The sequence below is a fragment of the Puntigrus tetrazona genome, chromosome 15, assembly GCF_018831695.1.
Source record: "Puntigrus tetrazona isolate hp1 chromosome 15, ASM1883169v1, whole genome shotgun sequence".
Lineage (NCBI taxonomy): Eukaryota > Metazoa > Chordata > Actinopteri > Cypriniformes > Cyprinidae > Puntigrus > Puntigrus tetrazona.
Window position 1 is genome coordinate 21,177,518 of NC_056713.1, and position 14,733 is coordinate 21,192,250.

At 36.5% G+C, this 14,733-nt stretch overlaps 3 protein-coding genes across 3 annotated transcripts; all 3 read right to left on the reverse strand.

Annotated features, from left to right (window-relative positions):
• Window positions 1-1,647: 1,647 nt before the first annotated feature.
• Window positions 1,648-9,291, reverse strand: msh5 (mutS homolog 5). Its single transcript, XM_043258548.1, has 24 exons — window positions 9,202-9,291; window positions 8,996-9,119; window positions 8,419-8,499; window positions 8,248-8,301; window positions 7,753-7,874; window positions 7,576-7,685; window positions 7,465-7,500; window positions 7,290-7,372; window positions 6,719-6,764; window positions 6,500-6,638; window positions 6,327-6,389; window positions 6,124-6,252; window positions 5,966-6,038; window positions 5,492-5,601; window positions 4,833-4,913; window positions 4,430-4,517; window positions 4,160-4,346; window positions 3,950-4,076; window positions 3,366-3,515; window positions 3,064-3,138; window positions 2,821-2,964; window positions 2,591-2,728; window positions 2,107-2,180; window positions 1,648-2,035 (listed from the first exon to the last, which is right to left on the reverse strand). Exons 1-24 carry the CDS (start codon window positions 9,289-9,291, stop codon window positions 1,924-1,926), a joined length of 2,436 nt encoding a protein of 811 aa, XP_043114483.1. The 3' UTR covers window positions 1,648-1,923.
• Window positions 9,292-10,226: 935 nt separating this feature from the next.
• Window positions 10,227-11,587, reverse strand: lypc (ly6 domain containing, pigment cell). Its single transcript, XM_043258163.1, has 3 exons — window positions 10,893-11,587; window positions 10,665-10,784; window positions 10,227-10,551 (listed from the first exon to the last, which is right to left on the reverse strand). The coding sequence occupies exons 1-3, from the start codon at window positions 10,990-10,992 to the stop codon at window positions 10,343-10,345; spliced, it is 429 nt and encodes a 142-aa protein (XP_043114098.1). The 5' UTR covers window positions 10,993-11,587; the 3' UTR covers window positions 10,227-10,342.
• Window positions 11,588-11,732: 145 nt separating this feature from the next.
• On the reverse strand, window positions 11,733-14,162 carry rps5 (ribosomal protein S5). The gene is made up of 6 exons (XM_043258162.1): window positions 14,034-14,162; window positions 13,150-13,257; window positions 12,594-12,803; window positions 12,330-12,458; window positions 11,982-12,080; window positions 11,733-11,850 (listed from the first exon to the last, which is right to left on the reverse strand). Exons 2-6 carry the CDS (start codon window positions 13,255-13,257, stop codon window positions 11,782-11,784), a joined length of 615 nt encoding a protein of 204 aa, XP_043114097.1. The 5' UTR covers window positions 14,034-14,162; the 3' UTR covers window positions 11,733-11,781.
• Window positions 14,163-14,733: the final 571 nt, after the last annotated feature.

Sequence of the window (14,733 nt, forward strand, 5' to 3'; positions counted from 1 at the left end):
GTGATTTAAATTAATGGTGTCAGTTTTGCTGACTTAGCTGATGCACATGCTTTGTCATTATGGCAAAATAATAGCACTTACTGCAGCTACAATGAAGCCTCTGTCTGAGCACAAGCATTACAATCATTTGTTTCCTCAACACAGTTAAAGGCACAAGCGGACAGTACATTCAGTCATTATGGCATAACAACTATTACTTGTGGATGTAGATGCATTTCATTAACTTCAGAACATATCTCATCTCAGTAGCATTGCTGCCAGGCATAGTTGAGTGGACCTCAGAAAGCCGAATAGATGTCTTGAATTAATTTGTAAAATTATCCAGGGCTGAAAGTGACAAAAACACCACAGACTCTCTCAAACAACTTTTTTAGCCAAATCTGACTGTTATCTGTATTTTGCACTTAGATTGGTTAAATTATATATATATATATATATATATATATATATATATATATATATATATATATATATATATATATATATATATATATATTGCATGAAAAACATTACTGAAAAATTCAACTGCATAGATATGTTTTAGCTGAAGTAGTAAAATTGCTAAAACTGTAACTTAAATAAAGAAGAAGCTATATAAACAATGAAGTTTCCATTAAACTAAATATAGACAAAATACTAAATATTTTAAAACAAATACTACAATAATATATATTAGTGCTGCCAAATGATTGTTGAATTTGAAAATGAGTTTTTGTTTAAATGTGTCTACTGTATGTGTATATATACATATATAAAATCTGAATATAAATATATACATGTACATTTATATTTTCAAAATACAAATATATACACAGTAGGTATATATTATGTAAACAAAAACCTTTATTTTGAATGTGATTAATCGTTTGATCACACTAGTATATATAGTAACTATACCTAATAAAAAAATGGTCTACTTCACTCTACTGAGTGCTTTTGATTCTGAAATAAAGGATGCGGATGTTATTTAAGGGCTTTTTGGTGGGCGTTCTCTATCTGCTCGGTTTCCCACACAGAAGGTAATCCTACCAGAGCAGATCTTTTTTTTTTAGTTTTCTTGCGACAGATGGCTCGAGAACTTAATTGATTTGATAAAGTCTGAGCAAGTTGTTGTTTCTTTCTAATGCTGTGACAACTGATTACTTGAGGAAACTCATTAACAGTCCTCTGAAATCAAGTCAGCCCCCTAGAGAGTTAATAATTGTTGTGTTTTTCTGCACCACCATTCTGTGGCAGTGCTCCTGTGAATAGAAGGTGATGAAAAAAAAAACGCCTGTTTACAACAAAGTAATGCTAAACGCTTCTAAAAACACATATAAGTTTCGCTTTATTTTGATGGAACATTGTGTGGATAATGAAGCTTTGCACTTACATGTCAACTAACTTTCATTAGAGTGTTAGTAATTAGTAGACCGGTAGGGTTAGAATAAGTTGACATGTTCTTGAAAAGTTACCTATAGTCAGTAGAAGAACTGTCGGTAGATTGTCACAATAAAGAGTTAGCTCATAATAATCAGACAGTCTACTTATACTCTAATGAAAGTTAGCTGACAAGTAGCTGCCAAGTTACTTATTGTCAACAGAATGTTTATAAAGGACCAAAAAAGAGTGTTACCCAAACATATAGCATGACTAGTATGTTTAAATCATGAACAAATTTATATTACAGATTTTTTTTATTGAATCAATCTGAGGAATTAATGTCCAATTCAAAGCATAAATAAAAAAGGCATGTACACTGACCGATTTGGTAAATCAAAAAAAATCACCAATCATAAAAATGTTTTGAATTATTCTTAACGAGTATAATATAACCAGGTTTAAATGTTTGCATGTGTGAATGTTGAAACCTTGAAATAAAATTGATTTCTCCTAAATTCCCACAAAATGAACCCAATGTCTCACGGCACAGCTTCGATGTTATCACAACACCTCTTCAAGTGTTGGGAGCACCTCATCTTTCAAGTAAGAATCGGGGTCCAACTCAGGGTCATCCAGATCAATACTGAGGAATTTCTCCACCACCTCAACACACCTGAATCAGGACATATTTTAAGTAGGAGGAGGAGAGAATTGAACAGTTTTGCTGTTCAGACCAACCCGTACCTACTGTACTGTTCCTCTGAAGATGAGCTGTCCATCTTTCTGATGGTTCTTCCTGTTCTGTATAACTCTGACACCTGCATAGATGATATTTACAACATTAAATCCTAAAATGTCAAAAAGAGACTAAACAGCACACACACAATTCACATATACCTTGGGGAACAATTAGAGGATGTTTGTGTAAACAAGAAAAAACATTAAAAGAAAAAACTGGACATGTTCCCAGGGAACAATTTTTAGGACTGCATAGCAAAGTAAAAAAAACTAACTTTAAAAAAAAAAAAAAAAAGTTCACTGACCTTTAAAATATACTGTAGATATAGGAATAAAAGTATGGTTTATGCAAATGCTATGAAAATCCAAATAAACATTCTCAAAACTGACCAGTGAATGAAAATAAAAATGTTTTGTCTTGGAAAGGGAGTATTAGATAAATGTTCTTATGAAAGATCTGAACTCAATATGAAAAATGACTGTATCATACTTCCACTCCTCTCCTGACCAGATCATCGGGAATGCCGGCCAGAGTGGCAATATTAGCCGCACAACTAGACTGGCAGATACCGTTTTTCACTTGGTACAAAAACACCAGCTCTTCTCCTTCTATTGCGGTCTCTAGAGTCTGCAAAAGAAAACCAAAAATGCATAAGTTGGCTTATTAGTCTTTAAATCACACTGATTTAAATTTTTTGGTCATAGTAGTTTCTGTGATACCAGTAAATCCAGCAGTGGAGAATCAGAGACCAAGCCCAGCTGTATGAGGCTGTGAAAGCAAGTCGACATAAGCAGGTGAGGACACTGAGGCCCACGACGCATCCAGTTATTGATGCTCGCAGTCAGGAGAGCCAATCCATCCACCTGCATCATAACACACACACAATTTTAGCTGAAAAACGTTCTTGAATGAAAGAATTTCTATTAAATGTTGTTCGCCCCTCTTGGTTCTTTAACACCTACAGTGTTGGTTCCTTTACCAAACTCATCCACTAGAACAAGAGAATCCCCAGTGCTGTGGTTCAAGGAACCTGTCATCTAGAAAGGATTTGTAATTATTATAAAACCGCTGAAGGATGATACTGCAATTCGCTGTGTAAATATTTTTACATTCCGCCTTGCAAACACATTTACCAAATCCAATTCAAGCAGCATGAAAGCGAGACATGACACTCAAAATGGGATGATCCAAGATGAATATTACCAAAAAAAAAAAAAAAAGTATACAATGGCTTTGTGTGTTCAGGAGGGTGTGATGGTCTCACCTGGTTTAAGTCCAACATAAAGGTGCTCAGACCCACTGAAACAGACTCACGGCTATGCATGCGGCTAAAGATTCCATCCACCAGCCCAATCTCTGCCTCTTTAGCAGGAACATCTGAGCCGATCAGCGCCATGAACACAATCAGCCCCACCTTTAGAGACCGTACAGGACGTTACCAAAATTATGAAATGCCTACATTTAGGATTATTCCCAAACAAGAGTCATGCAACCTTTACTTTAGTTCAAGTCAGTTCATTGAATGGTCATATTTGTCCCCAGGCAGTTATTTCTGGCAAATATCAAAATGTCAAAAACTGCTTGACAAACTTACATTTAAGTAACATTTCAATTCAACAATAAAAAAACCTGCCATAAATGTTTCTTATCTTATCTTATAAGATGTGCATGTACAGTTAAAAGCATGCATCTGAGGACACTGATCGTTTCTATGGGAACCGGGGCTTCTAAGGAAGGTACTTACTCCACTTGTCTTGTTGTGAAATTTTCAATTATTTATTACTTTATTGTAGTTTTATGTAAAGGTCTTTGATGGTTGAGGTCTTTAAAGTTTATAGCTGCGTTTGCCTGTTTCAGATAGATGCTCTTGCCGGAGGAATTTGGTCCTGTAATAACTTTCACTTTGCCTTCAGTTTCCGAGCTGATGTAGGTGTTTGACACGAATACTGGAGTACACAGCTCTAGCAAAGGATGGCTGAAAGAGAAAGGGAGATAAGTATATGAACAGAAGAATAGAGAAATCAGAAAATTCGTCTCATTAGAAGAAATGATTTGTACCGTGACTCAGTCAGGGTCAGTCTGTGGTTTGATGTCAGGTTTGGGCAGCAGTAGCCGTGATCCAGAGAAGCCTGAGCTAAAGCCATGAGACAGTCCAGCTCTGCACACAGAGACATGACCTTATACAAACAGTCACTCCGTTGAAGCACTGAGGCCTGAAGCTTCCTCATTACCGCCATCTCCAGATCTGGGGGAAAGAATAACACGATTACATACAGTTTTAAAGGTTTTGTGAAATTGATTCATTAACCAACTGAAGAAACAAAAGACCCAAGGTGTCACAATGTAGGTCTCCCAGCATGCTGTCCAGCTCTTTGGTTCGAGCGCTGCGGTAATGCAGTTGGTCCTTTGACAGGAACTGGAATAATCCACAAATTAAATGCAAAAAATCAACCCCCTCAAACATTAATGAGTCTAAGACAAAGGTGCCTGAGACATGTAACTCCACATGCGCACATTTAATATTAGTTTTCATCCTTACGATTACGTTTTTTTCTGCACTTTGATCCATATGCAATAATGTAGGCAAGACACTATAATCTTTAACACTAATGAGATGAAAAGAATTTAGAAAACAACCGAATTACCTACAAACAAACCATACCAAACATATTGTAGGAAAGGAATCCTGTGCTGCCTTGAAAAATTTGTGTTAAAAAGTAATCATACCCACCATGAAATCAAGACCCTCAATATCAAAGCTCTGTTTATCCAGCATGGTGGGTAATCTTGGCACCGAGAGTAAAAATCCAATCTGTCATCCAAAACAAAATGAAATACCAGGATGTCATCATGTATATCAGTTGAACAAATGTAAGCACTAGCTATTAAAATTTATACAGGCATTTGAATTTATGTTCTACAACAATTGTTCGCCTTGAAATGCATGCCTTATGCAGCTCATTATCTATTAGTTTTAACTCTAAAACCCTTTTTTTTGTTATTTTAAATAGATCTTGTCCCCCTTTTAACATCGCAGCGTGTTTGAGAGGCTCGAAATGTCTACAGATGGCTCAACCAATGGTATATATGATTTTATATTCGTTTAAATAAAACGCCACTGCTCGCCGCATTCGTTACTGCTCAGTCGTTACAGCTGCTCGTCATTTAAATCTCACTGCAGTCCACTAATTACAGAAACAGTCTTCCTAGAGCGAGCTGGGGTCAAGTGGTCTGCTCAGGGCCACAACGGCCACCTCGCTGACTCTTCATTTATTGGGTCGCTCCAACAAGGAATTGAACCTACAACCTTTCTGTTAACAGCTCTGTGTCAACAATTAGGTTAAACATCACACTTTAATGAATGGAGGGCAGCCTTAACCACGTCCTGACCAGAGGGATGTAGATGATGCTGCAGGTGGAGAAGCGAGGGTCCAGATTTTCCAGCTCAGCACGAGCTACGTCCGTCAGGAAATCTGGGAGACCCATCATCCTCCTTTTCTCTGTAAAGAAGAGATATAATAAAAACGAAGAGCCAACAAAAGTTTTAATGTAAGAGCAGGTGAATATTTTGATGAAATTATTTTATATAATTATTTTCATTATATTATTATCGCAACCATAAACACCCCGATTTGAAGCACAAATAGCTTTTACCATTTACTGCTCTTTATTATTATTCGAGTCCATTAGTTATAGTGGCGATATTAATCTAAAGTCTTGTACATTTACAGAAAATAAGACAAATAAATGAACAACAGTTTAATTTTCCTAGTTATCTGCAAATAACGTATCAGTCTGGGATATATTGTGGACTTTTAGTTACTACTGCCTCAAAACTGAAGAATTCAATGGAAAAGCACTCACTCTCATCAATAACAGGATCAACATTCGGCCTAACAGTGAATCTGTGCTCAGCCACACTTCCTTCAAAGTCCACCTGCAGTGGAGAATGACAAACGCAAATAATTACATTCGTTCAGCAATAATTTAACAAGAGAAAACCAAATATAATCCAGTCTCACCACTTTACTGATGTATGTGGCGATGTAGAAAAGATCATCGGTGAAGTTTTGACTGATTTCACTGAAGAGTTGGATGGACTGGGGCATGGAACGAATGGTGTCCCTAATGCACAACGCATTGTACACAGTCTGATAGAAAAACGTGATTATAAAAAGCAAGCCAGGATAGGTGATTATAAATTAACAGTGTGCTGCGACTATACCTTATATAGACTTTGCCAGATGACAACCTTTGGGTTAGCGAGAGACATTTTATGCAGCAGCGTCTGTATGAAAGACAAGCTAAGAGTCACTTAATTTGTGCGGCTTTTGTTGTTTTGTAATTCGGCTCTAAATAAATAATGCTGAGTTTTAGACAATACGCTGAAAACGGTACCGAGATGTTCTTGATATTCCGCAGGGAACTCTGCAAAGTGTTAAGATCAGCAAAGTTACGAGGCGACGTGAAGAAACGGATCACTTGCTGACGCCTCTCCAGAACGTTCAGATCTCTAGTAGGTCTGTGAAACCACTGCCTAAAACAAATGAGAAAAAGGAAGTGGTTAAACAATTTTTTAAATGTACTAGATTATCTGTTATAAAACTAGGACTTTACCGTAAAAGCAGAGAGCCAAACTTGCTCCGACAGCAATTCAGGACACCTGCAATAAACACAATGTGGGTATTTGCTCTATTCATTTTTACTGCATAAGCATTATTCAGGATTTCCTAACATTTTGAAGAGAGGGTTTGGAAAAAAGTAATGAATTTTATTTTTTGGTTGAGCTATTCCTTTAAATAAATCGTAACTTTTCTGATTACCCACTAAAAAAGGGGATTTGAGTGTTAATCTAATTTTAGTATTAATCTAAAATTGTACACATTTAGAACATATTTACCCATTTAACATTTTAAAAATATTATATGTAAAATATTATTTAGAAAATATTAGGTTTGTATTATTGAATTTCTTCTATTCAATGCAGTACTGTTTTTACATTTTATTGATATTTTTGTCTTTAAATATATTAATTGTGATACAATTTTACTATTCATTTATTTATTTTGTATTATTTATTTGTTTATAATTTTTTTACACCACATAACTAATTTTTCTAGCTTTTTCTTGTAGACAAGTTTACACAAAAATTTGCAATTTGATTAATTTTAAATGATGCGCAGAATACCATAAAGACTCAATCCTTCTTTCTCTCCTGACTGGAGCTTAAAGACGGAAGGATGTAGCTCAGATTTAAAGATCTGGAGTGCACTGAGGAAAGAGTGCAAACAAGTTTCAACAGCTCCAAAAGGTTAAATCGATAGAAAAATGAACAAAGGATGGGTCCCGTTCATTTGACCAACCTGTATGTGTCTTTGTCGATGTACACAACATCTTTCCTGCAAAACAACGAACAAATAAAAAGTTTTATTCTTCCAAAAAAAGAGAGAGTATTTGATACACAAATGTCTTACAGTGTATAAGCCAAAAACTGCAATATGGGGACGCCAATACTGCTGTCTTCCATGTCTAAGCCAACTCCCCTCCTTTCCAGACACTTCAACAGCCCTCCCATTGACCTCATCTACGGCAGAGAAGATCATCATGGCATGCCCATTTATTCATCTAGCATAAAACATCTGATGCCTCACCATCAGCACAGAGTCTAATGGGATACAGGAAGAGAGAAACGGGATTTTCTCGCCCTCAGTGATGTTGGGAGGGAGAGACGGGATGTGTGCTGAGAGGAGTCGCTGTCTGCTGATCTCCAGACCTGCATAAAGATGGTGGAGGATCAATGACCGTGACCGTTTTTCATTAAGCTGGTAAAACGCTGCAAAATTTAATGCACACACATGCAGTATTTGATAAAACTTCAACTCCTACACTACTGTAAATGTTGCACAGTTTAAAGCTTTTATGACGTTTCTGGCATCCCCATTCACTTTCAATGTAAGGAAAAGAGCATTTGTTTTGCGTTTCACTAAATAAATTTTGTCTCTGAATTGTGACAATGACAATTTAATTATATAGCACAATTAACAACAACCAATGTGCTCTACATTAACTAAAAGACAAACCAATTAAAATAGTAATAGTGTACCATAAAAGAACAGAATAAAATAAAGCTGTGTGTAAATACTTACCAAAGTTTGCATTTGGAAACATGACGATTTCAGGCTTATATTCAGGATTTAATTCTGAAACGTAAGCAAAATTTGACACCGGTTTGATATAAACCCGAAAACAACAATTGAGCAAAAGATTATTAATTATGCTGATCATCTAAAATATGGGTTTAAAATTGGAGAGTTTACCAAGATTCTCGATAAAGTCAGTCAAGCTCTGCTCTTGTTTTGCACTTGTTATAAAGACGTTTGGACTCAGCTCCTGTATGACTGAAAAAAATAACATAATAGCCATCAAAGCATCTCTAATCAATGTTTCCTTCATCTTGACTTGACATACAAGCATTCTGGCAGAGACAACCAACAGACACTGCGCAAGCCAAAAATATATACGATCAAAGAAAACCGTAAGAGAGATGTGGCTCAGTGTAAACGCTCAAATGTTTTGTAGTGTGGTATACAGACGTAAAAAGATTAGATAAGATTATTAAACTAACCCTAATCAACAGAAAGAGAGACAAACCACAGCAACTACAGCCCTGCTGAAAAAACCCAGTTAAAACCGCTTAAGGCTGGTTTTAAGGGGGTTTTGGCCGCTTCCCAGCCGGCCAGGCTGGTCTTGGTTGGTTTAGGCTGGAAAACTAAAACCAGCCTGACCGGCCTAGCCAGGCTAAGATACCAGCTAATACCAGCTAAGACCATCTTAGGCTGGTTTTAGCGGTTTTTATCAGCAGGGGTTGAACCGTCTGTAATTGTGGTGCAGTACCTCTATCCAGAAGGTGGAGGTCGCTGTTGTCCATGGTGTCCGGCATAAAATGCAGCGTACAATCGCAACTGTCATAATAACTTAGTCCAATTTGTCCTTGTTGAACAAATACACTCAGAAAAATCTAAAATCATACAAAAAAAAAAACATCTTCCTGATACTAATCCAAAAAGTTCTTTGCAAGATTTTATTAAACAACAATTTACCTCACGGTTTCCCTCATCTTCTTCAACTTCATTTATACTCAAAGCACTACTTTCTGGTTCTTGTAAATTAACGGCACTGTCTTCAGACATTTAACTGTGTAAAAACACCGTACAAGCGATGTCTTTTTTTTTTTTTGGCTAACGTTAAACGCGCGAGCGATAAGATTGACGTGAACGTTACCTGAGACGAGTTTCTGAGTAACGCTATCTAACAAAAAAGAATGGCTCAACGACAACAAAAAAAAATCAGACGTATGATTAATCGCACGAACTCGAAAAAAACGCTCTTACTTGTGCTGAACACCTAGGATATGATATCTATTTTTATTTTTTTAGTGCCTTCTCGAGCCAACTGCGCGCGAATCTGCGGAGCCAAGCGTCACAGAAAGCACGCGCAGGACCATAGTTCTTTTTGGGGTTGTTTGTTAGGTTTTTATTATTTATTTATTTATAAAAGCACAATAATGATGATAATAATAATGATAGTGATAATAACGATGATAATAATAATAATAATAATAATAATAATAATAATAATAATAATAATAATACACAATGACAAAATAAATATATAAATAAACCCACTATAGAAAAGAAAGGCTGCAGACACAAAAAAAGATTACTTTTTTTAATATAAACGTATACATGTGTGACATTTGTATAAAGCACTGCTGATAAAAAATAATAATAATAATTACACTCTTGTTAGAACTGTTATAAAGAGTGCATTAGTTCACATAGAAATTATTATAATTGTGCTAAAGACATTGTGATTGTTACATTTTGCTCTCTTTTTAGAATTAATGGGTCACACTTTATATTAGGTGCCCTTAAATACTATGATGTTGCATCAAAAAGTAACTGCAATGTTCTTACTGTATTCATATTGCATTGCAAAACACTTGCTGTGGGATACAGGTAAGATTAGAGACGTGTTTGGTGATATAAGTAGGTTTAAGGGTGTGTTTAGATGCAAGGGATATGTCAACAGTGTAATTATAAATTACAATTAATAACAGATTCAGTTGCATAAATATTTCTTTTAATATAAGTACAACGTAAAAACATCTACGTACACAATAAGGGCATTGTACGCAATGATTAATAGTAGTTGAGGCCACCTAATATAAAGTGGGACCGCTTACTGTAAATAAAACCGTGTCAGAAGAAGTGAGAGCAGGGTGCTGGGCAAGAGGAAAGCAGAAGAGCTTGAGACGCCGTTGCAAAGTAGAGTATCACAGCAGTCATTGGTGAAAGTGAAGTTTAAACCCATGGTAAACTTCTCTCCTGTTAGTCCACACAGGACAGGAAGAACGCAGCTCTTTTCATACAAAACGACTTGAAAATCCCCTGGTGAAAGAAAATGACATGCACAGATGTCTTCCGCATCACTTTTATAATCAGTTCTTGCAATGCAATATTTTAACACGAGGCACCAGGTTAATATTTTTACATTTACATACCCCGCTGTCCTACAGCTTTGCTAGAAAGACAGAGCTGACCCGGCGGACACCTGGTTGGGAACTTGAGACAGTCCAGCGGTGAGATGGATGGGAAAACACACGTGTAACAGAACAGAGGAACTACAAGAGAATTCAATATATTAGCACATTCATAATAGATGATGCAAACATGTATCATTCAGGTGGTTAGTCTACACATGATCTAATTTACTGTTATGTTTCACTTACCAGCAGATGAGAAAAGACAAAGGAAGAGAGTGCATCTAAAAATCTGATACATGTTTACTGGCCTCCAATTATTAATCAGCACAATTCCTTTACGATTCATAAAGGTCCAGCTTGTACATTGTCTATGTATAATCAGTGATCTGACCCTGAAATCAGATGGAAGCAGATTATCATTTTCTCTAACCCTCCCCTTTTAAGTCTCCACCTTGAAACATAATTAAATTCAGGCTCAAGCAGAGTTTGTTGGAGCTGAGGTCAAATTTCGGCAGAAGTCTCAACCATATTATATAATCACGCAGGCAAACAAGTGATTCTCATATCACTGATGTTTAAAAAAAAAAAAAAGCTGCATTACCTTTAAGTACCTGACAAGCATTTTATAACATTAAGGTAGCAATCTGACAGCTTCGCTGGCAAGAGCAGAGCAGCAGCACGGATTAGATTAGAGAATATATGTTAATGAAAGACACGCAGGGAAGTGGATGGAAAGTCAAATGACTGAGGATCTTGTGACTGTAGATGTTCAAAAATCATGCTTTAAAAACATTCCTCAAGGCAGCTTAGATGAAAAACAAAGAAAATATTCTATGAACCGTATACAGGAACAGATCTAAAAATTATTTTACAGCCACACAATTGTCACGTGCATACAATTAACACTGACTCCATTTAGACTTTACTTCGGGACTCTGAAAACGGCTTTTTTTCTGATGCAAATTAGCAAAAAGAAAAATCGTATTTGCATGAATAAATTCACCCTTTTATTCAATGTACTCTACCTGACTCTACAAACAGCAGTAATAACGCCAAATCATTTTAAAAAGTAAAACAGGACAAGAATAGGTTTCACTCTTCCTTTATTGTGATCCAAATTTGTACAAAATGGAGATTAGCGGTTAGACTTGGCCACTCTCTCCAGCTCATCTTTCTTCTTGATGGCGTAAGAGTTGGAGGAACCCTGCAATAGACCAAAAAAAAAACAAGTTTAATAGCAATCAAACAACGATTATTAAAAGAAATTACTGTGGATGGCAAGTAGTTTGTGACACGGTAAAAAGTAAAAGGCTCCAGTGAGATTGTTTCTCTCACCTTGGCGGCGTTGATGAGCTCATCAGCAAGACACTCAGCAATAGTCTTGATGTTTCTGAAAGCAGCTTCTCTCGCACCAGTGCAAAGCAGCCAGATGGCCTAAAACCACAACACACAATAAGTGACCACTTTCACATGAGACCATTTCTGTACTGTGGTTTTTTTTTATATATAAATGGCTACACAAGTATGACAGCATCTAGGACTATTAAACGCATCCTAAATTGAAAGCATTTTCTTAATGCCATGATCCCGGTCTCATTGTGAACATCTATTTTTTTACTCAAAATGTTAGCCCATAAACAACTGACACTTTAACCAATTTTATTTATCTTCAGTCAAACGCACCTGGTTGACCCTGCGCAGAGGTGACACATCAACAGCCTGTCTCCTCACGGTTCCAGCACGTCCGATACGAGTGGAGTCCTCACGAGGGCCGCTGTTGATGATGGCGTTCACCAGGATCTGCAGAGGATTCTAGAAAGGAAAGAACCGTCTGCTAAGTGCAAAGTCCAAAACATCTCAGAAATAATTTGTATTGCAACATCGACTTTCTACTGTAAATGTAAGCCAGACCGAAGGCAAGCAGGCGTTAATGAATCTGTGTCTCACCTCGCCGGTGAGCAGGTGGATGATCTCGAAGGCGTGCTTGACGATGCGGACGGTCAGCAGTTTCTTGCCGTTGTTGCGTCCGTGCATCATCATGGAGTTAGTGACACGCTCCACGATGGGACACTGAGCCTTACGGAAACGCTTGGCTGCGTATCTGCCGCTGGAATGAGGGAGGTATTTGGCGTATTTCTCCTTCACGGCGATGTAATCCTAAGAAGAGAGAAATACATTTACTGTATTACAGCAGACATTCTACAGTTATCAATTGTAAAAACACTCCAATTCAAGTCAGGCTATGTCTTTTTGATCCCTTCACTACACTTTATGAATTAAAACTTTCATAGTCATAACATTTCAACATGAACAACAAATTTATTTCATTAATCACGTTGAAAGTATAAAATATAACTAAACAGACTTTTGAGGAACGTTATTGGATTGATTTTCTTAGTTGTATTGCATTGTGTTCAGTCAGTCACAAATGCTAGAGATATATTACACTTATAAAAAGAATTATTAGTATACTCAAAACAGAAGAATGTCCATGAAAACATACCTGCAGGGAGATGTCGTTGATCTGCACATCATCTGTGCTCCATTTGCCAAAGAGCTTGATCTCTGGTGTTTCAGCAACAGCTGGTACAGCCTCCCAATCTTCAGCCATCTTTCAAAACAAAAGAAAATATCATTTTGTGTTCATATATATATATATATATATATATATATATATATATATATATATATATACACACACACACACACACACATATATATATGCTCAGAAAGCAGAGAGAACATACACATACATATAAACATTAGTTCTGCCATCTGACTATATTAGATATTGAGTTTTTGCATTCCATAGACTTAGAAACGGTTTTCTTAAAAAAGTCAAAAAAATCTACACAAAAGAAACACCACGTAACGTAAATGTCACAATAGGTAAATAACTTAATTTTGACGAAATATCAGATATATGATACATTCTATTCTATACAAGTATTCTAAAATTAAACGGCATTGGTCAGTTGTTCAATAGACAATTTATGTTGGCATCTAAAATATGATTACCACTATCTGTCTTCATGTTACACACGTTATATGGCCACAAACTATTCCCATGCACTCCAAATACTTCACAATCTTGGCGAAGCACCTCTAATAATACAGTTAACGTGTCTCAATTAACTGTTACATTATTGGAAAAACAGAAACTAAAGCGCCACAGAAGCAAAAGGAGTGGATTAGCTCGGTCTTTTCTAAGAAAACCAGCGGACTCGCAGACCGCTTAGAGAACACGTTCAAATTCATCATTTTGACGAGCTACAAATAACACGTATGGTTTAAAATATGAACATAAGTATGTTAACGACCAGATGCGTATACGTTGATGAGGGAGGAAGGTGTATAAACGCTTTAAAACGTGTTTTTCGTCGTTACCTTCGCAGCGTGTATGTGAATGGCGCACTCGAGCAGGCGGAAAGGAAGAGCGACACGAGGAGCGAGAAAAAAACTACTTCCGCTCGATGCGCTTCCGGGTCGCGCTCTTCTTCTGCGCTCTCTTGTAAGCGTTTCTGGAGCATTATCGCCGCCTGGCGCTTGCGATGAATTATAAACGCATGCATATGAATAGGGTACAAAAATCGGGCCTGAGCTTTTAATAAAGACTTTTTATTCTCAAGAAATATTGTACATAAGCACTAGAAAATTTTGATTAGCAACATCAGCAAACATAAAAAAAATAGTTATTTAATTGCCTTTTTAACGCATATTGCATATTGCTGTTTGAGGTACTCTATAGTTTTATACAAAAAAAAAACAAGCAAACAAAAACACTTCGAACAGTCCAAATGCAGTCTAATGCAGTTTAATATCATGCATTGTGTGTTTTTATGATTTTAGCTAAATTTCTATTTCCCACAAATAAAAAAAAAGTTTATACAATTCTATTCCATTTTTATGTAATGAATACGAAGCATTACAAATTCACACTTCTATTGCACATAGGAAGCTATTTGAGATTTAAATTATTTCTGTCTATAGACTATTGGTCTTAAACTCAATTCCAGGAGGACAACAGCTCCAAGTCACACAAGCTTGGAAGTTTCTAGCGATCCTAAAGACCCTGATTAGCTGAATC

Coding starts and splice junctions, on each gene's coding strand:
- msh5 (XM_043258548.1), bottom strand. CDS start 9,291: ATGTCTGAAGACAGTGCCGTTAATTTACAAGAACCAGAAAGTAGTGCT. Junction 9,120..9,201: donor AAGATGAGGGAAACCGTGAG/GTAAATTGTTGT, acceptor GTATGATTTTAG/ATTTTTCTGAGTGTATTTGT. Junction 6,253..6,326: donor TCTGGCAAAGTCTATATAAG/GTATAGTCGCAG, acceptor TTTTTCTATCAG/ACTGTGTACAATGCGTTGTG.
- lypc (XM_043258163.1), bottom strand. CDS start 10,992: ATGAATCGTAAAGGAATTGTGCTGATTAATAATTGGAGGCCAGTAAAC. Junction 10,785..10,892: donor TTGTCTTTTCTCATCTGCTG/GTAAGTGAAACA, acceptor ATTCTCTTGTAG/TTCCTCTGTTCTGTTACACG. Junction 10,552..10,664: donor CAAAGCTGTAGGACAGCGGG/GTATGTAAATGT, acceptor TTCTTTCACCAG/GGGATTTTCAAGTCGTTTTG.
- rps5 (XM_043258162.1), bottom strand. CDS start 13,257: ATGGCTGAAGATTGGGAGGCTGTACCAGCTGTTGCTGAAACACCAGAG. Junction 12,804..13,149: donor TCAACGACATCTCCCTGCAG/GTATGTTTTCAT, acceptor CTCTCTTCTTAG/GATTACATCGCCGTGAAGGA. Junction 12,459..12,593: donor TCCACCTGCTCACCGGCGAG/GTGAGACACAGA, acceptor TTTCCTTTCTAG/AATCCTCTGCAGATCCTGGT.